The 25,158-nt window shown below is 40.7% G+C and overlaps 2 protein-coding genes across 7 annotated transcripts in view; both read left to right on the top strand.

Moving 5' to 3' along the window:
• Positions 1 to 1,664: 1,664 nt before the first annotated feature.
• On the top strand, positions 1,665 to 6,289 carry RIPPLY2 (ripply transcriptional repressor 2). 2 transcript variants are annotated; one of them, XM_059177173.1, is made up of 3 exons: positions 1,665 to 2,273; positions 2,594 to 2,658; positions 3,061 to 6,007. In XM_059177173.1, the coding sequence occupies exons 1-3, from the start codon at positions 1,917 to 1,919 to the stop codon at positions 3,107 to 3,109; spliced, it is 471 nt and encodes a 156-aa protein (XP_059033156.1). In that variant the 5' UTR covers positions 1,665 to 1,916; the 3' UTR covers positions 3,110 to 6,007. The 2 variants fall into 2 exon arrangements, with proteins under 2 accessions (XP_059033156.1, XP_059033155.1); XM_059177172.1 differs by lacking the exon at positions 3,061 to 6,007 and adding an exon at positions 6,014 to 6,289 and having other exon boundaries at positions 1,682 to 2,273.
• Positions 2,301 to 25,158, top strand: part of LOC131833639 (cytochrome b5 reductase 4) — a 104,854-nt gene continuing 81,996 nt past the window's right edge. For 3 of the 5 annotated variants that reach the window (XM_059177168.1, XM_059177166.1, XM_059177165.1), the window contains exons 1-2: positions 8,101 to 8,328; positions 12,312 to 12,465. In XM_059177168.1, the coding sequence (XP_059033151.1) occupies positions 8,254 to 8,328; positions 12,312 to 12,465 (229 nt within the window). In that variant the 5' untranslated portion in view covers positions 8,101 to 8,253. Of the gene's footprint in view, positions 2,556 to 8,100; positions 8,329 to 12,311; positions 12,466 to 25,158 lie in introns of those variants that run through there. The other 2 variants (XM_059177167.1, XM_059177169.1) reach the window with 2 other exon arrangements.

Here is a 25,158-nt window from a genome sequence, read left to right as displayed (position 1 = left end):
TCCTCCTTAAAATATTTCACCACTGCTTACACATTAAATCCAAAATGTTTTATTATGGTACATCAAGCTCCTATTAGCTCAAGCCCTTCTATCTCTTCAGCCACATCTCTGTTCCAGCAATCCTTACTCGCTAGAAGCACCGTTCCTGTCTTCTCTTTCTGCTCCTGCACCACACACAGACCACACCATTTCTTCATCCTTCTAGAAAACCCAATTTAGATTTCTTTTACTCTAAAAAGTTTTTGTGGCTGTCCCAAAAAGACTTACCAATTCCTTTCCTTATACCACTTCTCTGGTTAAAATGTTCTTTTGTTATTGAACGTGGCACTTTTTAAAATCTTTTGCTTATGTGGCCACTGTGATGCTCATAGATCACAATGGCTGTAACCTTCTTGGGGGTGGGGTGGGGTAGATATCTTATTCACCATTACACCATTACACCTGGAAAGCACAGTACTTACCACATTACAGACTCCGTAAAAGATGTTTATGAAACTGAAATGGTGAACATTTCATCGGGTAGCTTAACATTTGTTAAGGACTTTCATTTTTCAACATAGCTTAAAATTTGTTGAAAGCTTCTTATGTGTGAGGCCTTGTAGGCAAAGCATTCTGCTAAGTTTTATTTTATCTTGCCAACAATAATTCCAGGGCATTGAGAAATGTACTGGTACCTGTCCTTACTGATTTCATTACCTGAAACAAACCATATCTCACTTTCCTGTTGAGTAGATCAGTATAGATCCTTAAGTATTAATTAGATAAATTATTTTCCTACACAGTAACTGAATGAACAGCTGGGACACTGTTAACTTACATTAAAAGCTTTTATCTACAACTTTTAAGAAGTTCAGCTCTATTATTTAAAACAGTTTGAAAAAAATTATGGCATTTATATACATCATCTTTCCTTTGAAGCGTAACACTTTTTATCAAGTTTAATGCCTTTGTAATAGGTGAAGTTCAACTGAAATAAGAAAAAACAGGGTCACAGAGAGGCTGACAACTTGTCCCATAAACTTTTCAAGATTTCATAATCATTCTTCACACACCCTGCCTCCACAAAATAATTTCTAATTATCACTGAGGAACAAAACGCCAAGTCGTGACTTGTGTATACAGGAAATTTAAGGCTTCTCTTCAAGGGACACTGGTAAGATGTTGAGGAAAATCACAAAAATAATAGAAAATAATATAGACCTCTAAGCCTAAATCACATGACTCCAATCTTAGGATCTCGCCGCTGGAATATTCAGTCTTTTTACAATTTACCTTTTGTTATTTTTAAAAATTATTACCTACAAATAACAACAGGCAGACCCTAGTCTGTCACTACATTAACAAAAAATTTTCTTTCGACAGGAGTCTGCTCATTCTCCCAGCTCTCATTCTGCCCCAAGTGGAGTTAAGCCCATTCCTTTTAATTCGGTCCGCATCCCAGTGTTTAGCTGACGGGATGCAGAGCTTGTTGCACTGACCACATCCCAAAAAGCCTCGAGTCAAACAATGACGAGCCACTTGGCCTTTTTTGCAGAAATACACAAAACGTGTAGAATTGCTTAATTTTATCTCCTCCTAGACTCTTCACTTGGAAATTGGCTGCTCGGGCGAATGTTGTTTTTTCCCCCCGCAGCCATGTGTCGAAGAGCGATTAACACTCGCTCAACAAAACCCATTCCCGGGCCATTTGGGAGTTGCACGCGTTCGCACCCGGGGTTCAGCCCGTTGCGCCTTCACGCGCAACCTTTTTGTTTATGCGGCGAGCTGGGGAGAGAGGGGCGGAGAGGGACGCAGCTCTCAGTATGCAGCAGGCAGCCGGGGTATATATATAAAGCTCGGGTCCCGGGTCTGGCGGAGAGAAGAGGCCCGGCTGGCCCGCGAGCTGGCAGCCGCCTTCTGCTGGGCTCCGCCGCGCCATGGAAACCGGGGAGCCCTCGGCTAGCGGAGCCGGCGAGTGCGCGCCCCGCCGTTGCCACCGCTTCCCGCCCGCGGGCCGGGATCGCCCGCCGCGGCGCCGGGGCGCGGACTCCGGCGGCGGCGCCTCCCCCACCCCGGCCCTACCGCTCGCGTCTCCCCAGCTCCTCCCCTCCGCTCTCCGCCCCCCGCCGGCCCCGGGGCCGCGCTCGGCTGCGGGCGGTCCTCCCGGGTCTGGGCTCCCGTCTCCTCGGCGGGCCTCGGGCCCCCCAGCCCGCAGATCTGCAAGCTTCTGGAGACCGTGGGTTGACACCAGAGGCTACAAGGAGGAGGGGGCGTCGCAGCACGCGGCGGGGGCGGTGAGTGAGCGCGCGCCCCGGGCCGTGCCTCCCCGGAGGGCGGCTGAGCCACCGGGACTGGGTATGCCCTGCCCGAGGGAGACACATGCCCCGCCCGCCCCTCGCGTACGCTCGCGCCCGCCCGGGGCCCTACGGGAGGCCCCGTGGGTCCTGATGCTGCGAGGGTGTCCTCCAGAGCCACCGACGCACGGATCCGGCCGGGAGCGAGGCTGCTCAGAGCCCCGGGGTCACCGTTCCCCGCGAGCGCGAGGAACACTAGACCGCTTTTCCCCTTTCTAGAAGGTGAGTGATCACGGTGATTGATTTTCTTTCGTCCCCAGATGCCGGACGACGCCGGGGTGACCGAAGCCTCAGGAAAGCCTTCCCAATACAGACACCCAGTCAGGTGAGTGACAGGCCTCACGGAAGGGCTCCCGCTCCTCCAGCGCAGGGTAGAGCCGGCATCTCCCCGCGTAGGTCCCTGGCCGGCCTTGCGGTTCTTCTCTCTGGGAAAATCTGTCTTCAGGGATCCCCAGAGGTTCTTTACTCATCGAATTGATAAAGGTGGTTCACGCTCTCACCTAAAAGAACTGTTAATCCGTGCCCGCTCAGTAAACTCTTCAAGTAAACTGTTAATCCGTGCCCATTCAGTCTGTTATAAAGAGGGAAAGTGGTTGGCATCGTCCAAGCCGACCGGTGACATCTTGTGTCTGCAAGCCAGTTTTGTGTTGTTTAATGCTAAAGGGTTCGAAAGAAATTGACTTCACAACGTGCAGAGTGTGTATATTCTTACTCTTTTGCACGCCAGAAGGAAGAATGGTGTTCATAGTTGCAGTTTTACCGCAGATCGCGCTTGACGTGGAAGAGAAAATGGAGTGTGATGAAAATCGTAAAGATCAAGAAGCTTCCTAAAAGGGATCGAGGTTACTTAACATGACAGTGAAGAGCTAGTTTCCCCGTTGCTAGCCGCGGGAAGTCGGCCTTTCGGTGGAAATCTTTGTAAGCGTTTACTCAGGTGAAAGGTTCATTCTGCAGTTTGCTGGCTTCAGAGGGCTGTGAAATGCACAGCCCATGGTATTTGTATTTGTATGTATATGTTTATAAGTAGCTTATAGAGCTCGATGAATGTTGATTAATTTTCTATGTAGTGATGGACACAGGAAAAAAAATAACCACACCCCTTTGGCAAGTGTTGTAATAGTTTAGTTTGGTCAGTTTTAGCAGTATGTAAAGGATGAGAAGTACCTAACTGGGCCAGACGGAGTGGGGCAAGATCTGGGAAGTGTGTATGACAGGATGTGGTTACCTAGCTGAACCTTGAAGTTAGCCAGATGGATGGTAGGTGGGGAAATGGGACAGAAGAAATAGCATAGGTGAAGGGATACAGAGTCATGGAACAACATGGTTCCCAATGGGAGCCTCAAGGACCTGGAATTGGGTGCATGAAGCTGTGATCATTCTAGCAGGTAAGCCATAGGCCACATCTTCTACACCGTGTTGTAGAGTTTTGTCCTGTTCCTGAGTGTGGCATTGGGAATCCATGGCCTTTATTTTGTGGATGGTACCGGGGGTTACTCAAAGCTAGTATGATCAATTTATGTTTCAGAAAATGCACTAAGAAAATGGTATATAGAATTAGTTAGAAAACCAAAATGAAATCGGAAGTTACTGTAATTCAGGCAAGCTATGATAAAAAGCCAATCTAAGGCATTAGAAGTAGGGATGAGACTGGGTGAATTTGGGGAATGCTTAGGTGACATAATAGGTTATGTATATATAATGTATTGGATATGGTAGGTAAGGAGGGGTTGAAAAGACAGAATGGCTTCCGAGTTTGTGGCTAGCGACCAGATGAATGCTGTATTAACAGAGTGGAAAATAAGGCTTAAAACAGATTTGGGGAACAAGATAATGAGTCCAATTTTTCATATATTCTATTTAATGTGCTTATGGGGTTTCAAAATAGATATGTCCAGTAAGGAGCTGTGCACCTACACACGTAAGGGGCCTGGAGTCAACATCTTAAGTGGAAATACAGACAGTTGGGAGTCTTCAATAAATGAACAGTTAAAGAAATCATGTCAGTAGACCAAGTCTTCCAGGGGAGTGAGAGAGGTGAGATGATCACTCTTGATAAAACACTGGGGAAGGACAATACCAACCTGTATACAGAGAAAAAGCTATCTTCGAAAGATACTGAGAAATATCACTCAGAACAGGGAAGAATTCAGGAAAGTGTGAAGTCCCCAAAAGAGAAGTGGTTACTCAGAGATTCTGGGCAGAGTGTGGTTACAGTTAAACAACATTCTTTGGGTTTGACAGTTCTAGTTAAGCATTAGAAAATTATGTTTCAGGGGCACCTGGGTGGCTCAGTGGGTTAAACCTCTGCCTTCAGCTCAGGTCATGATCTTAGGGTCCTGAGATCGAGCCCCACATTGGTCTCTCTGCTCAGCAGGGACCCTGCTGCCCCCCTCTCTCTGCCTGCCTCTCTGACTACTTGTGATCTCTGTCTGTCAAATAAATAAATAAAATCTTAAAAAAAAAAAGAAAATCATGTTTCCTATATAAGAAATCCCTTTCTTTTCTGAACTACTATAGCCATTTATTTGTACTTCTTTTAATTTTATTTTTATTAATTTCTATCTTGAATACTGTTGAGTATTTCTCATTCTTTTTACTCAGTTGTCAATTTCTTAAGGATAGAAACTGGGATTTTTTTCATCTTTGAATTATGAATTTCATCTGGCACAAGAGATTACTAAAATTGTTATTGAATGACTGAATTATTGATGGTTGCTTATTTAGGCACCAAAATTAAAACTTTTTGTCATTCGCTTAGAAACATTTATAAACTACATTGCTTACTTTTCTGCCCTTTACAATGGAGTATATTGAGCATAATGAGACCTCTCTGTTAGAAGCACTCTGTTACAAATGGGTACATGGGATTAGCTACCCTACACTAAAATGTAGTATTGTTGGTGGGTCAGCCATATCCTTCTTCCTTCTTTGCTTTGGAGGAAAATAAAGGAAGACTAGATGGCAAAATTAATATTTGTGAAAAATTTGAAATTCTGAGGCAATTTTGTTATATGCAAATTGTATAAAGCCAGAATTATTCTCACTATCCCAAAATAGTGTTCCAAATTCAGTTGTATGGGGAAAGGGGAGGGAGATGGGATCAAGGCTGGTCCCAGAGGAAGCCTTCTTATAGCCCTGGTGTGAGTACATAGAAAAACTTTAAAATATTGCTTTTTGTACTCTTCTAAATGTATGTTGTTAGCTACATCTGCAACTAACAGTTAAATCTGTGAGTTTTAAGATACTAGGTGATTTCTGCTTTTCTGGAAGGTGCATAATATTTTGTTGTCTTTATAAAGTTGGGTTTGAGAATTTTTAATATAATTGTAGGATTCATTTTTTTTCTCCAAAGGATTTTGGAAATTGGAAGACAATTCCTCATCTGTATACTATTAAGAATAAATATATATATAACACCTGAAGTGAGCTAAATATTTACCACAAAGGGTGTGAATTTTTTTGATCCAGTTTACAGCTTGGATAAAGATTTAAAATGATTAACTAGTTTTTGATACTTTGTCAACTAGACTTCCATGACACCTGAGCAATTTTAAACTATCTAAAGTCATTCATCAGTTGTTAAGTATATGGAACTCTTAAAATTTGAACATTTCATGAGTATAAGGATTCTGAATGTGAAAAAAAAAAATAAAGCATATTATGTTGTCTGCTTCTTTCAGACTATTTTGGCCAAAGTCAAAGTGTTATGATTACTTATATCAAGAAGCAGAAGCTCTTCTGAAAAATTTTCCAATTCAAGCCACAATTTCATTTTATGAAGATTCTGATAGCGAAGATGATATTGAGGAGCTGATCTGTGAAAATTAACCTGATTAGTTACTTGTGATGACATTCAAAGCTTATAGGATTTAAATTTAGTGTACAAATGTATCATAATCATTCAAACTAATTTATTTGTATATAAATTATTAATAAAATTAAATATTTTGTAATTCTATAGTAGTTTGGCTTTTTTTTACCCTTACACTATAAGTCATGCTATCAATCACACAATACTATGTGTTTGCTAGCAGATGGTGGAAAACACTTTAAATCATTGCCCATAATTGAGAATGGGAATTAATGCCATGGTTATTAAATCTTAAGGATTTTTAATGAATGATGAATCAAGTAATACTCACTTTAATACTCCTCTGCTGCCCTTAAATCCAGTAGTAAAATAGCACTGATGTACAATAATTAGAGCACTTCATTGAGGGACCCCCAGAATTAAAAAAAAAAATGTTTACATGAACATGACTTGTATGGAATCTAAAAAAGGAGAGTCAAAAGGCTAGAATTTGATCTTTTTTTCCATTTTTGTGTAAGGAGGAGCTAAGACATTTAGCAGATATGAAACATTCTTCTATAGCATCACCTCTTTTGTTCCGGCTCCTTGCTCTTGGTATCGTCATGTACAGATTTTCTCGTGGGAAGTGAAATAAGACATTCTCAGTGACTAGTTTTTTTAAATGTAGACTTACAGAAGAATATATGATCATTTAGTGACAGAGAAAACAGGAGCACATTGCAAGTAGAGGTAACGTAGACTATGGTCATGGAGTTCTTTAACTCAAATGCGGTCTCACAATAAACATTTTAATTGCAAATGATTCTTAGTATCCCAGAATGATGATGGGTAGAGGTGAAGGTCAGAGATGGTTACCTGGCTAAGAAATACCTCTTACTTGAATGGCTACATAGATCACACACTTTTCCTTCTAATTGAAAAGATATTACAAAGATTGATTTTCAGGCAATCTAATGACAGAGGCAGATGAAATAGAACAAGTTCAAATCAATGGCAGGTGAACAGGGAGAGTTATTTAGAACTGTATTTTTTCTGAAAGCTTTCCCCTCACTGGATTCTACACGCGGGGTGTGTGTGTGTTCTGCAAGGGATATGCAAAAAACCCCACCAGGTCACCAGTCTCGACATTGATCATTAGGGACTTCTTTTAGGTGCTCGGTATTTGAGCTTCTTTCAATCTGTCCGAATAGTATGACGAGCTACTGCCATTTATCGAGTGCCTACTATTAACCAGGCACTGTACTAGGTAGTTTACATATGACATCTTGTTTAATTCTTACTGAAACCTAAGTCCACAGGGAAAACGAGACTTTGAGATACTTATAACTTGCACAAGCCTGCTCATTTATTAAGTGCAGAGATGGCATTCAAACTAAACCTCTTTGACATAACTTTGTCACTTTCCCTGTAGCTTTCAGCGAAGAGAGGAAGTTGGATGAGGAGGAAGAACCTGTGAGTGGGTGAATGGAGCAGGAGACTTGACTAACTTCTTTGACTCATTCGTTTGTCATTAGCGGCGGTTCTTGAAGGTGAAGCTTCACCTCATAAGAGTGGCTGTGGCTGTTTGCATTTGACGCCTTAACTCTAAAAGTTCGCTTTCCTATGCAGCCGGGTGCTTTAGAGGAGAGAATTTCAGAGAAATAAAAATGTTTTGATAGTGTTATTTTATTCCGTATTTCAAGTAGTGTGAGGGTAGTGCTTAACAACAGACACTTGCGTTCTGGGTTAAGACGATTCTACAAAAATTTATACTCCGATTCTGTCAGCACCAAGGCTAAGGAACCGCTTCGCTCAGTCTTTAACCCTTCCACGGAATAGCTGTCACCTCACTACGGTGCTGAAATTCAGGGTGCAGGGCTAACGCCGCACGCGTACTTCTGTCGGGTTCCTCCCCTGCCGGCGCGGCGCTCCTCCCATTGGCTCCGCCCCCCGCGGCCTCGACGTGCTGCGTCATGGCGCGCCTCACCCCGGCCGACCCCGGAAGTGGGTTGGGGGCTTGGCCTCTGCCCGGCCTCGGAGCCGGAGCGGGAGGTGTTACCGTAGAGGAGTCGAGCTGAGCGATCCTGTCAGGCGGCGGACCCCGGGCAGGGCCCGGGCCAGGGGTCCAGGATGCTGAACGTCCCTTCCCAGTCTTTCCCGGCCCCCAGCTCGCAGCAGCGCGTCGCCTCCGGGGGGCGTAGCAAGGTAAGTGGGTGACACCGTGCCTCTTTCTCAGCTCGCTGCCCGCCCGGCGTTCGGTACTACCGAACGGTCCATTCTCTCTTTCGGCCCCCTCTTCCACCTCCTGTCCTCCTCCCTTCGTTCCTCCTGCCCTTGCTGGTTATCTCTTTCCCCGGCCGTCTGCAGTCCTCGCACTATCCTAACCTCCCTTTCTCTCACCCACTGGCCCCTTTTCCTCCTCATCCTCTTTTCCCCTTCTGGGAAGTCTTTTCCCGCGAATTAAACTGAGTTGTAAATGACAGGGCCAGCACCGTGCTTTTGCCGTTACCACAGGTACTCAGTATTAGCTCCCTTCCCTCAATCGATCCCCGTCTTCGGTCTTTCGTACTGCCCTTTCTGAAAGGAGTTGTGAGTGATCTGGGTTCCCTAGGCGAAGGGAAAGGTTGGGCGGCAGCGACGTTGACCAGTGACCATCCTCCAAAGGTGGGGACTCCCAGAGCTAGGGAGAATGAGGGGAGCCAGAACAAATGTCTACAATCCTCCCGTGGTCTTACGGACACTTCTCCGAGTCATGCTGGCTTTCTTCTTCTGGTACCTGTTTTATCACACTGCCTTTACTATTGATATCTCTTGCTGACTTGGAAGCTCATATAGTACTCTTTTTGTTGAACATAGTTCAACAGGTGGAACGCAAATGTGTTTTTATATTTATAAAACTTAATAAAATTGTCTCTTGTGCAGTTATTTGTTAGTTCCTCGTTCTGTAAGTTCATCTTCATGTTTTGTTTATATTTTCTTTTTGAAACTTCTACCTACTTGGACTACTCCCCCCAACCCCGCATTTTTGGACTCTTATGTCTTAGAATAATTTGGGGTATTTGCTGACTCTTTTTTTTTTTTTTTTTCCTCTCCACTTAAACTTGGAGTTGACTCTAAATCAGAATTGTGGATTCAGGGATCTGTAGCTTTCATTAGCTTTTCAGAGGTTTGTAACTCCAGATATAAGAATAATAAAGCTGGGATTTATTGAGTGCTTACAGTATGTATGTATGTATGTTCTAAGTATACTGAGTGCTTCATGTGTAGTGTATTAACTCATTTAACCTTTACAATAATCCCACAAAATGGTTGCTTTTGTTATCTCTATATCACAGAAAAGAGAACTGGTTAAGCAATGTTGCTTTGGATCCTAAAAGTTTGATGTGATGTGACTCTGTGATATATATCACATTTATTGCTCCATAGATCCATATATCATCCAGCTTCTAATCATCTGTCCCCTCCTTCTTGATGTTTGACCTTTTCTGTCCTTGAACTAAATGCTTGACTCATAGTATAGTCTTTTTGGAGAAAAAATTTCTGAATTAAAATATAAGAGTTGCTGGCCTTCTGTATTAAAACTGCAAACCGCATTCTCAGCATCCTTTTAAAGGAGAAAGCTCAGAGGCAAAGACAGAAGGTCCACAGGAGGTGATGGCAAAGGTGAGTCTTTGGATCCAAAAAGAGAACGAAATACAGTTATTGCACAATTTGAAAGGAAACTGAAACTTTTTGTCCCCCTTTATGAAATGAGGTAATCTTGCACATATCAGAACCTGATTCAGGATTGTGTGAAATAGGAAGAGGTTGAAAAAAATAGAAGCCGGTTCAGGAAGTTGTATATCATAATAGTGAAAAGCATAGACTTTTGGGTGAGAAAGACCCAGATTTTTTTTCCCAACTCCTGTGACTTAGTCTCTGAGTCTCAATTTTCTCAGGTGTAAAAGAGAATAATAGTACCCATTTTATAGGGCCCTTCATAGGATTAAATGTGATGTTTCTTGGTATGTGGTAAGCACTCACTGTGTTACTTGCTCTTAGACTTTCATTCAGATTCCATGGATTGTTGTATGGTTGTTGTATTAAGCCCTGAGCACAGTGTCTGGTATGGAGTATATATTCTACATATGATTTTTTATTATTCTACTAACACTAGTAAATAATTATTTTTTGAAAACCTACCGTATGCTGGAGATGTGATCTCTGTTTCCAAGGAGTTTAGTCTAATAGGCTGTACAGACTAATAAAGAGTTGGTTATAAGTGTCGTATGTACTGTAACTGTGTGTTATGACCACAGAGCGGTTGCGGTCAGAGGAGGCTTCTGGAGGAGACATTGTCTGTGGAAGAAAGGGAAGGAATTGGACCAGGCCAAGGAGCAGGTGTTTCTTAGCAGTCAAGGAATCAGTTCCTATTTTGCTAAAGTATTTAATAGGAAGGAGCAGAAATTAAAACTCAGAGCTAGCAAGGTAAACTATGAGCAGATATAAAGGGCCTGGTAAGCCACTCTAGGGAATTTAGAGACATTATTATAAAGTAGTGTGGGGAGCCACTAAAAGAGGGAGGGCCCATAGTTAGATCTGCATTTTCTGAAGATTATGCATTAACTACCCAGTGGATTATGGAATCCACACAAACGAGAGAAGAGATGAGTGCTTTTGGTTTGGGATGGGAACGATCATATTCTTGTACTTTACTTCATTTATGGGAACCAAGAGACCTAGAAAGTTTCAGGATGGTGAGAATGGGATGATGTAATTGGTAGGAAGGAAGGTAAAATTGCAGTGGTACTGCAGACCTATTAACTTGGTTATTTTGGGGGTAAATGAATGTCTACAATAGACAAGATTCCAGAAAATGAAGTATATAAATATCTTAGTGTATTCAATGTGTTATAACAGAGAACGGCATACTTCATAAAGTGGAGTATAAACAACAGCAATCTATTTCTCACAGGTCTGGAGACCGGGAATTCCAAAGTCAGTGCACCAATGAGTTTGGTGTCTGATGAAGGCCTGATTCCTGGTTCACAGCCATTTTTTCCACATATCGTCACATGACAGAAAGGATGAGGGAGCTCTTTGAGGCCTTTTTAATAAGGGCATTAGTAGCATTCATGAAGGCTCTACTTTTATGATTTAATCACCTGACAGAGACCATCCTGATACCATCATCACATTGGAGGTTAGGATTTCAGCATGAATTTTGGAGGGGCATAGTCAGTCATTCTGTAGCAATATATCTCTTCAAATAGGCCTTCTTTTACATTAAACATTCCTCTGGTACTATGTTACAAATGAGTTGTACAAGTTCAGACAGTAGCTCAATCCCATCCTTGAAAAATTTCCACTAAGTTGTCTTAATTGGTTAAAATATTAGTAATACCTCCCATCCAAAAGCCTTTAAAGTGTATTTTGAAAAAGCAAAAAACTATCAAAACCAAACATCCTTTACCAAATCTTCTGTGCAGGAGTAGGAAAGCTTTTCTGCAAAGGGCCAGATGATAAATATTTTAGGGCCACACGACAATTCAGCGTTTTTACCACCATCACCACCACAACGTGTGAAAATGATTCTAAGCTCCAGGGTGATACAGAAACAGGCATGGGCCAGTTTGCCAAACCCATCCCTAGAGTGTTACAGTTCCCCCCCACCCATTATTTAGAACTTTGTTTCTTTACGAATTCTTAGAAAACAGATTGCTGCCTCATGATTTCTAATGTTCTATGTATATTGACAAAGAAAATCAACTTTAACTGGCCATTTATATTTTCCCTGTTAAATCTCTTGTGATTTTTAAGGGAAAGAAATTTTGGTCCAAGTTGGTAAGGTGACTTCAACATATTAGTGACAAAGCAGAGCCAGGACCAAAACTTGTTTTCTGACTCCAGGTTCAATACTGCTCTTGTTTTATTAGATACCATTATGGTGATTATGTGCCAGAATTTCTAAGCCCTACCTCATAGTCCTTTGTTTTATATCATTCTGTTTATAATTCTAATACAGCAGAGATGATTTTGACAATCACCTAGATCTGTTAAAAAAAATTGTAGAATTGTTGTATTTGAGTTTTCTTATCTTTTTGAATGAGAGTAAGAGAAATGATGCAGCCCACAGAGAAGCAGCAGGTGGGGCAGGGGGAAGCAGCTGACTCAAGCCACATTGAATTCTTCCCTGTTTTTTTTTTCAGGTACCTCTAAAACAGGGCAGAAGTCTTATGGATTGGATTCGCCTCACCAAAAGTGGAAAGGATCTAACGGGATTAAAAGGCAGGTTAATTGAAGTAACCGAAGAAGAACTTAAAAAACACAACAAGAAAGATGATTGTTGGATATGCATAAGAGGTATGTGGTATTTATTATGTACTGCAAAAAGTTTTGGCTGGACTTTTCAGTTGTAATGCCATATGACTTCATGATCCTATTATTTGATGATAAGATTCACAATTAGATAACAAAAATATGCCTTAAACTGGGCCACAAAGTAAATAGTTCTGAATTTCGACAGTATTTTGTTCTTAGGTACCTGTTTACATAGCATACTGGCACTTTCTTAGCAAGAAAGCAAGTGCTTGCCAGGCAGTTATTCAGTAACACTAGTTTATATACATTCATGTCCCACCTTAGTGCCTCATAACAGAATCATTTTGAATGGGAGAAATTCAAATGCCAGAAATGCCAGAAAAAAATGTCTCTGAGAATCGAAAGTAAATCAGAAAGCCTGTGTGTAAGCCAAATTTTAAGTTCTTGCATGAAGCCATTTTTATTATTTAATGTAAGTTTCTTAGCTTATTGATTACCTGATTTTTGTAGCCCATAGCAAAGTACAAGCACCGAAGTAGAAATGAGTGGATTGGAGAGAGTGAGCAGAGAGATAGGAGAGTAGCTGATAAAAGTAGACCTCATGGTAATCAACAACCTCGCATCTCACATGGAACAAAGGCAATGAAGGGCTTGGGAATGTGCAGTGGGCTTCTGTAGCAATGTCATTGAGTCATCCAGACATGGTTAAATATGCCACGGTCTTTAAAGTGTCAGTCCTTCACTGGTGTTACACAATTGTAATTTTATTATTGTATAATTATGGTATGTTGTCAGTTGTCCTGATTACACTGTGACCTGTATGATGATAGAGACCCTGTCATGGCAGTCAGACTGTTCTGTCCTTGGTGGCTGGCACATAGAGGTCATCAATATGTGTTGTTTGTTGAGTGAATTTGCTTAACATTTTAAAGAAATTTTGGTACTTAAAGAGGTTGTGTGGTTGTCATGGTAGATTGGAAAGATGGAAAGGTATCAGTAGGCACTATTAGTTTGCTAGGAATGCCCAGAAAAAACAGCACAAACTGGGTGGCTTAAACCACAGAAAATTACCTCCCCATCATCCTGGAGGCTAAAGTCTGAGATCAAGGTGCTTTTTTCACAAGGCTGTGAGAAGAAGAATGTCTGTGTCTCTCACCTAGCTTCTGCTGGTTTGCTGCCAATCTTTGGAGTTGCTTGGCTTATAGTAGCAACACTCGTCTGCCTTCAACTTCACTTTGCATTCTCCCTGTATACTTGTCTGGGTCCAAATTTCCTATCTTTATACAGACCCCAGTCATATTGGATTAAGACCCTCCCCTACTCAAGAATGACCTCATCTAATTATATCTGCATTGACCTCTATCCAAATAGGGTCACGTTCTGAAGTACTTGAGGGTAGGACTTCAACATATGAATTTGGAGGGTACGCAGTTCAACCCATAAAAGACACAGAGTGTGAAATTTTTTTCAGTGGCAAAGGGGGTGGATTCTTCAGCAGGTGATGACATAGCTCGTTCTAAGATAGAAGAACAGCTGCTCAACTCCCCAAAGTTTCTCCCCAAAGTTCCCTCAAAGGTTCTCCTCAGAGTTTCTACAGCTGTGGATAGTACTCGTAGCTTGGAATGAGGATTCTGCTAGATACTAAAAATTCCTTTTGTCATTTTATTTTATTTATTTATGTAATTTAAAAAATTATTTATTTGAGAGAAAGAGAGAGCATGTGTATGTGTGTGCCTCAGAGCGGGGAGGGACAGATGGAGAGGGAGACAGACAGATTCACCATTGAGCTTGGAGCCTGACACATGGGACGCCATCTCCGGACTCTGAGAGCATGACCTTAGCCAAAATCAAGAGTCAAGCACTTAACTGACTGAGCCACCCAGGCCCCCTTCCTTTTGCCATTCCATAGGGTTTTGAATACTCTTCTTGCTCTTTTCCATACTGGCCTTTTTTTTTTTTTTTTTTTTTTTCTTTTTACCAGGTGTAAGTATCTGGTAGAAAATGACCACCATACTCTGCCTGAGTGTTTTCTGCTAGGCTGGGTGAGGTGGAGGTCAGTGTCCAGAAGAGTCTCTCAGCTGGTCCAGGCTTAGGCATGTGAATTCTGTTTCTACAGTAGGAAGCCGCTTCTCCAGAAAACTCACTTATGTGAACCCTTTGTGTCTTAGTGATGTTAGATAAATGAGGCATTGATATAACACAGTCATACTTTATTATTCATTTGGTGTATTGATAGACATAAGGGACTAGTGTGCTGTGTTTGGAAGTAATATGTACACTGTTTCCTATAAGGATTGAATATATGGCACCTCTTCTGGTAAGGTTGTTTATTAGAAGATAAAATTTGTTTAAAGTCTCTGTTATTCTGTTAATAGTAAGGTTTTTTTCCCCTTTGCAAAAAGTTAAGTGTCTTTTTTCCCCCCTTTTTTGATGAGTTCAGTTTATATCATCAAGAAACACTCAATTTACGTGGTGCTCTTTAAGCTTACCCGCTAATAGGAGAGGATAAATGACTGATGAGGGGACACATCTGAGAGTGCCGTAAGAAGCTATCAAGAAAATGACATCAGATTGGAAGGAGGGAAATGTGTGGGTTAGGAAAAACAGAGACACTGTTATGGTAGTGATAGCTTAGAAGCTGTGGACAGGTTTTCATCAGAAAATAAGGAGGAAGAACATCAAAGTGGAGGGAAAATCCTAACCTACAGACACAGAAAAGCTTGAGATATATTCTAGGACTTAGGTGAATTAGTGGACAGTTATAAAGAAGACTAGAAAGGTGAGCTAGGTCAGATTGAAAAGGATCTTGGAAGCCAGGCTGAGAAATATGTCCTTAATTTAGATGGCAGTATGAGCTCTAGAAGGTATATGGATATGGGGACAATGTGAAAGGGTATGCCCTAGAAATATTAGTCTTGTGGTGGGTATGGTGCATTAAATGGGACAAAAAGCATTTAGCTCATTATAGAAGTTCAGGTGGTATTGGGAGAACCAGGATGTTGACAAAGACAATGGAAAGTAGGATAGATGTGAGGCAAAAAGATTAAACAGATTACTGGTAATTTCTAAAACAATCATAATTTAGAGTAAGCATATGACTAAATGTTACTATCTTTTTCTTATTGTTCTAGTTTAAAATATAAATGATATCTTCTTAAAAGGGGAATGTATGCCAAATGTAGCTTCAAAGGTCAGAGATAATATTTGGGCTCAAGTTTTAATCAAAGCTGTATCACAGGGAAACATGGTATCATGGTATCATTTTTCACTCCTTGATAAAATATTAAATTTCTCATTTGTCTGACAATTGCCCCATATTTAGATCGCTTTCAATTTCAGCTGATCGGGTTAAGGTAGACACAGTTTTTTCTAAGAGATTTTAGACAATATACATTTGGGTATGGGTTTTTATGGCTAATATTATGGAGATTATTTTCTTTTCTTGAGTATATATCAGTACTTATGCACATGTTCAGGTGTGTTGAGCCCAGTTATATTCCTAAAAATAATACTGTGTAAATAACACTTGGTTGGCAGCAGACTGTAAAATGTAAACTAAAATGAGAGTACTGGCTTAGGATGATCAGCAAGGCAGTGTATGGGGTTTCCAGTTTGTTCAGTTAATCACCATTTTCTGTGAAGTATGTAATTACTGTAATGCAGTAAGAAGGAATTGGAATGTTGAGGGAATAGATAGGAGTGATAATGCTTTTTTAAAAATCTTGTTGAATTTACCATTAAGGCATACTTTCGTGGTTTCCTCCATTGCTGTTTCGTTCTCGAGAACTAAAGGTGACTTACAAGTATGCGAAACTGAGCAAACATCTGAATCACTCATCTGTGAAAGCTCTGTAGAGCTTAGATCAGACTTTGTTTCCCCTGTAGTATATTTTATTGCAGAATGTAGTCAGTGTGGGTAATGATATATTGTTATGAAATCATTTTTTGGCAGCATGGTATATGGCCTTTGATCTCAGTGAGAGTGAGTGCAGCCTGATACTCTGTAACAACCATTTGAATGAATGGTATTTAGAAAAATTTGATTATGGTCAGTAGACTGGGTTGGGCTCTGTGGTCAGTGGGGAGTTTGCTTGAGATCTCTCCCTTTCCCTCTGCCCCTCCCTCCACTGGCGCGCAAGTGCGTGCGCATGTGCGCGCACACACACATGCTGCGCATGTTTGTGCCATCTCTCTCTCTCTCAAATAAATAAGTAAAATCTTTAAATAATTTATTAGATTAAGTTACTCATAAGGGATTTAATGGATTTCATTTATAGCTTAGAAACAAACATGCTTTGATTTCTCCTAATGCTGATTATCATATCCTAGTAAATTAAAGAGGCCTGCTTGAGATCACTGTAAAAGTGATTTCAAATGGGTCCATACTTTTGTGTTTCCTTACTATTTAGAGTATCTTGGGGCACCTGGGTAGCTCAGTTAGTTGAGTGACCAGCTCTTGATTTCAGTTCAGGTCATAATATCAGGGTCCTGGGATCGAACCCTGCCTCTATTCTATGTGGGGTATGGAGCCTACTTGGGATTCTTTCTTCCACCCCCTCCACCCCTCCCCACCATGCTCGCATGCGCGCGCTCTCTCTCTCTCTCAAAGAAAAATAAAAAAGAGGGACACGTGGGTGGCTCAGTTGGTTAAGAGTCTGCCTTCAGCTCACGTCATGATCCCAGGGTCCTGGATCGAGCCTCAGCAGGGAGCCTGCTTCTCCCTCTCCCTCTGCCCTTCCCCCAACTTGTGTTTTCTCTGGCTCACTCTGCTCTCTCTCTCTCAAATAAATAAAAAATCTTAAAAAAAAAGAAAAAGAAAATCTTGGTAAATTGATTCTGAGAAATATTTTGTCCTATTATATTTCTAGTCCAGCTTCCTAGATTTCTAGATACATTTATAGTAAACATTTTTAAATTTTACATTGTAGGATGGTAGTGTGAATTTATATACATACAGTCAATTCTCATTATTCGTGAATTCCAAATTTACAAATTTGCCTGCTCACTAAAATTGCTTTGTAACCCCAGAAATCAATACTCACAGTGTTTTCATAATTATCTGCAGACATGAGCAGCAGAGGGGAAAATGTGTTTGGCCCTTCCTACTTGAGGTTGCACAAGGAGATGCTCTGCCTTCCTGTTTCTACTCTCATACTGTAAAGATGTATCTTTTTCGAGGTCTGTTTAGTGCTATGTTTTTCATATTTTGTGTTTTTTGTTGATGTTTTTGGTTTAAAGAGCCCGCCAAGTATAGTGCTAAAGACTGTGCTGTGCCTCACAGAGAAAATATGTTAAATAAGCTTTGTTCCGGCATGAGTTCAGTGCTGTTGGCTGTGAATTAAATGTTCATGAAGCCACAATACATATTGACTAAGGTGTCTTTAAACAGAAATACACCTTGAGCACCGTGGTTATGTATCGTTTGACAAAAATGTGACCAGAGGCTTGCAGGAACCTAATGCTGCCTTTTTTCCTCCAAGAAGCAATGGTTCCCTGTTTGCTAATTCAGTGTTCACAGTGACTTTGTAGAACGTAACTGCCAAGAAAAAAGAGAACCAACTAGGCTGTTTTTTTTTTTTTAATTTATACTCCAGAAATAAAATAAGTTTTATACTTTTGGGGTTAGATTCAAGTCTGCCAAGAAGAGAGCTGATTTTTCCAACAGTAGGCTCTTTTCCTGAAGTCTCCTTAGCTCCTTGCTTCACTTTTATTTTGAGAAACTACAGTATTATTTGTCTCTAGCAAAGCTGTTCTTCTAAGAACAGCTTTTCAAATTTGGGTTGACCTTTTAATTTAAATGCAGTGTATTATCACAACTGTACAGAGCGTATCCGAGCAGTAAAGTACTTACTGTTACAGGTAGCTCAGTCTTCTGTACGCAGTCCTCATTACTTCTCGACAGCAGATTGCCAAACACCTCTCTTCTGCTATCGCTTGCTTGCTTAGGAAATCCAAATCAACATTTTTTTATAGCTACATTTCCTGTTACTCATTTCTAATCTGATTCATAGATTTTCATGTTGTCTGTTCTCCCCTATGAAATGCAAGTAATCTCAACCTTGTCGATTTTAATCATTCTGTGCTGCTGACATCGAAGACGATTTGCTTTCTTTATCTCCTAAACTGTCAGTCTTTTCCTTGCTTTTGTTTTTGTTTTTCAGTTTTCTTCTTTCCGTCCCTCCCTTTCATCCACTAAAAATTAAGTAGTGGAAGAAAACTGGTGGTCTTGGGGCCTCATCTGACCCACAAGGGTTTTTGTTTGCTTGACATAGCAGTTTACAAACTTCAGCCAACGTTTTGAAGTTTTTTCCTCTGTGGGAATGTTTTTGATAATAAATTTAATTTTAAAAAGAGATACAGGGCCATTCAAATTTTCTGTTGTTCTTATGTCAATTGTTATATTTTTTTCAGTGAATTTGTTCATTTTAATTCTAGTTATTGACCATATTGACATAAAGTTGTTTACAACGTTCCCTTATTACATCTTTTGTGTCTTTAGGTTCTGTAGAGATAAACCCTTTTACAGTCTGGATATTGCTATTGTGGGCTTCTCTTTTTCTTTTTTTTTAACTGATCAGTCTTACTAGAAGTTTATCAATTTTATTAACTTTTGGTTTTGATTTTCTTTGTTGGTTGTCCATTTTCTATTTCATTAATTTTTACTCCTATCATAGTTAGGAAGATGGTTATTTTAAGACTCTTTTTCCTGCAGAATTGGCATCAATATATTTACAGAGATAACTTGCAGTTACTCTTGTTGTGTTCTTGTTGCATTACCTGATTCTAAGCTTTTATGCGTAAACTATTACAGTATACTTTCTCTGGTTTTATTATATTTAACTCTGGATTGAATCCTGATTTAGCATTTGTGTGTTGCTCACTTTGAGTGCATATGTAAATTAATTCATTAAGAAATTACCATGAGGTGCCTCTTACTTGTATTTCTTTTTTATGTTAATTAACAGCCATATAGGATATCCTTCTGGGACAGTTTTTATTTCTAGTAATTTAATGAAGCATAGCTTTTGCTTTTTTTGTTAACCTGTGTGTGGTTGTCATTCATAAACAAATAGAGAAGATAGTTTTGAACTTTTGCTCTATCTTGGCTCCCTCATTTAATCAATATTTCTCATCATGCACTCTATGAGGCTCTGGGGACAACATGGAAATATAAAACAGAGATGACTTTTGATTTTAGGGAATTTATAATGTGGTGGGGAGCACAAAGCATTAAATCAAGTCTGACAAGGATTGTGAAGGAGAGGTACACTGTGCCGACTGATGACTACAGAAGATAGAACTGAGATCCGAAAACTAAATGAGAGTTAACTAGGCAAAGAGGAATGGGAATGGCACTCCGGGGCTCTGGGAAGGAGCTTGTGCAAAGGCTGGGTGGTGTGATCTTGTGAGAGAGAGATCACATACACACATGTGGGAGTTCACCTTGAATAGAAGGTGCTTAAAGTTACTGATGTCTCCTGTCTTTGTTCTCTCCTTTGTATTGGAAAGACACACTTTATTTTTTTTTTTAAAGATTATATTTATTTATTAGAGAGAGAAAGAGAGCATGAGCAGGGTTAGGGCCTGAAGGAGAGGGAAAAACAGACTCCCCATGGAGCAGGGAGTCCGATGTGGGGCTTGACCTGAGCCAAAGGTGGATGCTTAAGCCACTGAGTCTCCCGGGTTCCCAAGACACACTCTTTTCAAAGATCCCACTCTTTCTAAGACCATTTTCCTTCCTAGGGCTCATCTCTATGTGCTCTTATCAACCCTCTCCAGCCGCCTCATGAATTTGGGCAGTTGTCTGTCTAGCACTATTTAATACCCTTTACTTTTTTGCTTTCTTTCTGCCAACAGCTTTGTCCTTTAATCTCTTCATGACATTGCCCTCTCGGACTGTGTTTCATACCTGAACTTTCTTCTTTAGTACTTGGTGTTGGACTTCTGTGAGAACATCTATAAATTTTTGACCATTTTTAGTATTTCTCCTATTTAAATTGAGTTTGGGAATACTAATATACGGCTTCTCACCCTACCCCTAGCTTCCAGCAGAGGGCACGGCTCCTGGTTTAGTGTTCAGTAAATGTACCTTGAAGCATTTGTATATTTTGATATGTGTAGGAGTTTTAAACCATGGTATGGTTTTAATTATTTCACAAAGTAGTAACCAGTTGAGAAACTTGATATATAATGTTTCTAGATTATTGGTCCCTGGAGTTCCCTAATCAGTTTGAAACTTTGTTATTTCTGGATAGCTTTCTTATATAGATTCATGGTCCATTATTGAATTTTGAGCCTGATTTTAAAATGTGTCACTATTTCCATTAAACTCCTTTTTATAGTTTCTGTCTCTGTGATGAAATTTACCTTGTTAAATGTCATCCACATTCTCTAATAGACTTTTTAAAAGATATTAATTATAGTTATTTTAACATCCCTGTGTTAATAGTTCTAACATATACACCACCTTAAAGTCTGATTGTGTTGCTGTTTCTCTTTCTCTCTCTTTTTTTTTTTTTTAAAGATTTTATTTATTTATCAGACAGACAGAGATCACAAGTAGGCAGAGAGGCAGGGGCAAGCAGGCTCCCTGCTGAACAGAGAGCCCAATGCGGGGCTCGATCCCAGGACCCTGGGATCATGACCTGAGCCGAAGACAGAGGCTTTAACCCACAGAGCCACCCAGGCGCCCCTGTTTTTCTCTCTTGACAATGGGTTCTTGTCTTTTTTTTTTTTTTCCCAGTGTGACTTGTAATGTCTGATTGAATGTCCCACATTGCATAATGTGCACAGTAGAACCTGAGGTATTTACACTTAGAAACGAGTACACTTTTTCTGGCAGACAATTCAATTGAGTCAGTCTGGGTAGCAGTTGAGCTGGTTAGGGGGTTTATTGTTGCCATTGTTACCACCAGCATACCACAGACTTCAGATTCCTTCCAGATCAGGTTGCTGCTAGGCTTGTTTGTTGTGTGGGTCCTGCAGTGGTAGGACTTTCTCCTTGTTCCTATTGCACTCTTAGCCAACAGCCTGCCTGACTGCCTGTGTAGGGGTGGCTCTCTCTGTGCTCCTGGATGATCTTGCTTGTTACATGGTGTAAGACTTGTGGTTGAGGCAGAAGTGTTTGTGCAATTTTCTTATTTGAACCTCCAGCTCAGATGGGTTCTATGCACTTGAGCCCCAGAGACTGAACTCTTTTCAGTCCTTGTGTCAGTTCCCCAGTGGACATTCTCTTCTGCCTCATCCTCAGCACGAGATCTAGAACGCAGACAGGTTTTTTTGCCTCTGCCCAACCTACCCCTCTCCTGACAGCGGAGCTTTGCCTTCTATCTGTAGGGTTGGAGTGGAGGACAGGGCAGAGGGAGAAGGCTGTAAGCAATTGCCCTGCCTCCCTTCCAGTGCTAGAAGTCCTCCATTTTGTATCAGCCCAGAGCCCCGAGCCCCGGAGGCTTTGGGTGCCTCCCCCAGTGCTTATCTTGCATTTGCCTAATGTCAGACCAGAGCACAGGGGGATGTGTTGTTTCCTTCCCTTTCCAGCAGCAGCTAACTTCTTCCTGGTATCAGTGTAGGAACTCAAGGATGAGAGGCTTTACTGTACCTTCCCAGCAAATGAATAACTTTTGCTGCATGCGGGGTTTCATTGTGAAGCACGGGTGAATTTCTTGCTTCTGCCCCACCAGTAGCTGATGATTTGGGCAGTCCAAAAGAGTAATTTGACTTCTTGGTACTCCTGCTCTACCCGCAAATCTTGGAGCAGGCATTATACACCAGAACCAACAGTATCATTTCTCAGACCTGCCCTGCTCATACTTTTCATGAGCATCTCATGAGGTGGGAAAGTGTGAAAAAGAAATTTGTGAGTGGGTGTGTACAGAATCCCATTTCTGAGGCCTTCAGGGTTCTAAAATAGCATCAGTGCACATTTGGCCCTTAAAGAGTGTGGTAAAATTTCAGTTGTTTTATAGCAATGTCTCTTTTTCCTGTGCTCTATCAAAGATGAAACAACTCATGTGTCCCATCTCCTCAGACCGGCTTATCATTCTGGATTTTAGATTATTTGTTGCCTTATGACCTTGTATGCTCCATTCCTTGATGGGCTCAAAAACTTATGGTTTTTATGGATTGTCTGGCTTTTTCTTTTTTTCTTTTTTTAAGATTTTATTTATTTATTTGAGAGAGAGAAACAGAGAGAGCACAAGCAGGGAGCAGGGGCAGAGGGAGAGGGACAAGCAGACTCCCCAGTGACCGCAGAGCCCGATGTGGGACTCAAGGTGGGGCTTATCCTGGGATCCTAAGATCATGACCTGAACCAAAGTCAGATGCTTAACCAACTGAGCTACTCAAGCACTCCTGGTTTTTCTTTTGGTTAAAGGTAGGAACACATTTTTCTTGATATAATCTTTGCACCTAACTTATTTTGGAAAATAAGAAATAATCCCAAACACAAGGACATATCTGCTCCTCTTCCGCCCACATAATTAACAGCAGTGCAGTCAAGGGCTGGTTGGTAGCTGTCGGAGGTAGACCTAAGGCATAGGCAGACAGAGGGAAATGATCTCATGGAATAGGGAAAACTAATTTTTAGAGAGAGGGTGTCTTGTTTAATATTGACATAAACTGTAAATCAACCCTAAGTATAGTAAATGTGGCTGTTGCTAATGATGTTTGGTCATTGTTCTCCCTAGGAGAGGTTTGTGAATTTTTTTCAAAATATTTAGAGTATAACTGATCCCTCAGACTGTTTGTTGGTTAATTTTTAATGCTTTTATTGATCAATTTCCTTTTAAATCAATTTCATAGTTAAATATCATGGCTGTTTTTTGTGATACGAATGTCGCATAAGATTATCTTTGGTAATTATGCCCTGCTGATGTTCTGAAGTATATAGAGGACTTTATCACATCCTATTTAAATTTCCCCATGCAGACTGAGGCATTCAGTTCCGATTGTCTTAGCTCTTTTGTAAATTGGACTCACCATCACTGAATTTGTTTGGTGGAGTTAGAAGCTCCAAGTTATATTCAGGACAGTTGCTACCTCTCTCTTTTCTAGTTTCTGTGAGGCAGTGCTGGTCTCATTTTTCATAGTTCTTTTTCTTTTTAAAATTGCACACCAGAGGTCCACAATTTAAGTTGCTTAGATACTAATCTTAATTTTAGAGGGCTTTTCTTTAAACGTCTGTCCTTTTATTTTGAGAGGGATGAACTAGAGAGCTAAATGGAAGTTCCATGTGTGTGGGCAGAACTCTTTTATGCATGGGTTTGGCTGCACTGGCAGGTGTCCCCAACAGACTGTATGCAAGCAGTCTTTTGGGCTGGAATTCCCTCCCTCACCCCCAGACATCTGCAGATAAGTGTTCTGAAGGTTATCTGGGATGGAAGCTGCTGGGATGGTGGTGGTAGGACATGGATCTTAATGTTGTGACTTTTGCTTCTGGTTTTTAGTTCAAACCTCTCCCCTACTCCCAAGCATGTTTCCTTCGGTGTAATGTTTCTTTGGTTCATCCTGCCTAAGAATAAATGTACACTTCTTGCAGGGTAGGGAAGGGGCTGCTTGCTTGGTATTTAGGATAGTAAAGGCAATATTAGGCTTGTATTGCTGCTTCTATTGAATTCAAGATCTTCCTGCCCCCTAACCTGGAATCCCTGATTCTTACACTTACGGGGGGGGGGGGGGTTGTTCTATTGCACACATTGGCTTTTATAGATCCCCCTCCACCTTACACAGGCTTTATTTTCACCTTTCTTCATTCTGCTAAGTATATTATCACTCATCCATTTGGCTTATTGCAGTCATCTCCTCTTCTGCTCTCTGTGTTTTTTTGGTTTTAAGTGTTATCTACCCTTTCCAGTCATTTTAGAAGCTTTTCAGGAGGGTAAGAAACAAAGGAATGCTTTTAATTCTGAAATCCCGAGGTACTCTACTATACAACACCTAGCTGGGTACAGTATTACCTCAAGTAAACTGGTTAAAGTTAATGATATATATAGATATCCCTAGAACAATCATCTTATTTTATTATTTATTTTATTTTAGATTATTTATTTATTTATTTGTCAGAGAGAGAGGTGCGAGAGTGAGCACAGGCAGAGTGGCAGGCAGAGGGAGAAGCAGGCTCCCTGCCAAGCAAGGAGCCTGATGTGGGACTTAATCCCAGGACGCTGGGATCATGACCTGAGCTGAAGGCAGCTGCTTAACCAACTGAGCCACCCAGGCATCTAGAACAATCATTTTAAAAATAATGAGAGAAGGTATAGTAAAAAAGTCAATAGATAAAATAAATGCTAAAAAAATACTTTGTTAACCCCAAAGAAGGCAGGGATAGACGTATAGAGACACGGACAGAAAACTTGGAAGAAGAAAAAGAAAATTTGAGGGTAAGGGTGAAGACTGATAAAATGGTAGCTCTAAATTCAGCCTTGTCAGTAATTAAGCCTAAATGGAACAGTCATTTGAATTGAAAGATAGAGATTGTGTGTTTATGTGTATCAAGACCTAACTACATGATGGCTGGAAGGGATACACTGTATTTATTTGTTTCGTTTGTTTATTTTGCAGCATTTTATATAATTATTTGTCTTTGGTTTTACATTCCCAGTCAAAACATTGGTTTCCAAAATTACTTAAGTCAATTCTCTTTCTTTCTTTCTTTCTTTCTTTCTTTCTTTGTTTTTATTTAATTGAAGTGTAATTACGTAGAGTGTTACATTGTTTCAGATATATAATATAATGATT

The sequence above is a fragment of the Mustela lutreola genome, chromosome 6 (assembly GCF_030435805.1).
Source record: "Mustela lutreola isolate mMusLut2 chromosome 6, mMusLut2.pri, whole genome shotgun sequence".
NCBI lineage: Eukaryota > Metazoa > Chordata > Mammalia > Carnivora > Mustelidae > Mustela > Mustela lutreola.
Note: the sequence above shows the minus strand (reverse complement) of the source record. Positions and strands in the feature narration are given on the sequence as shown.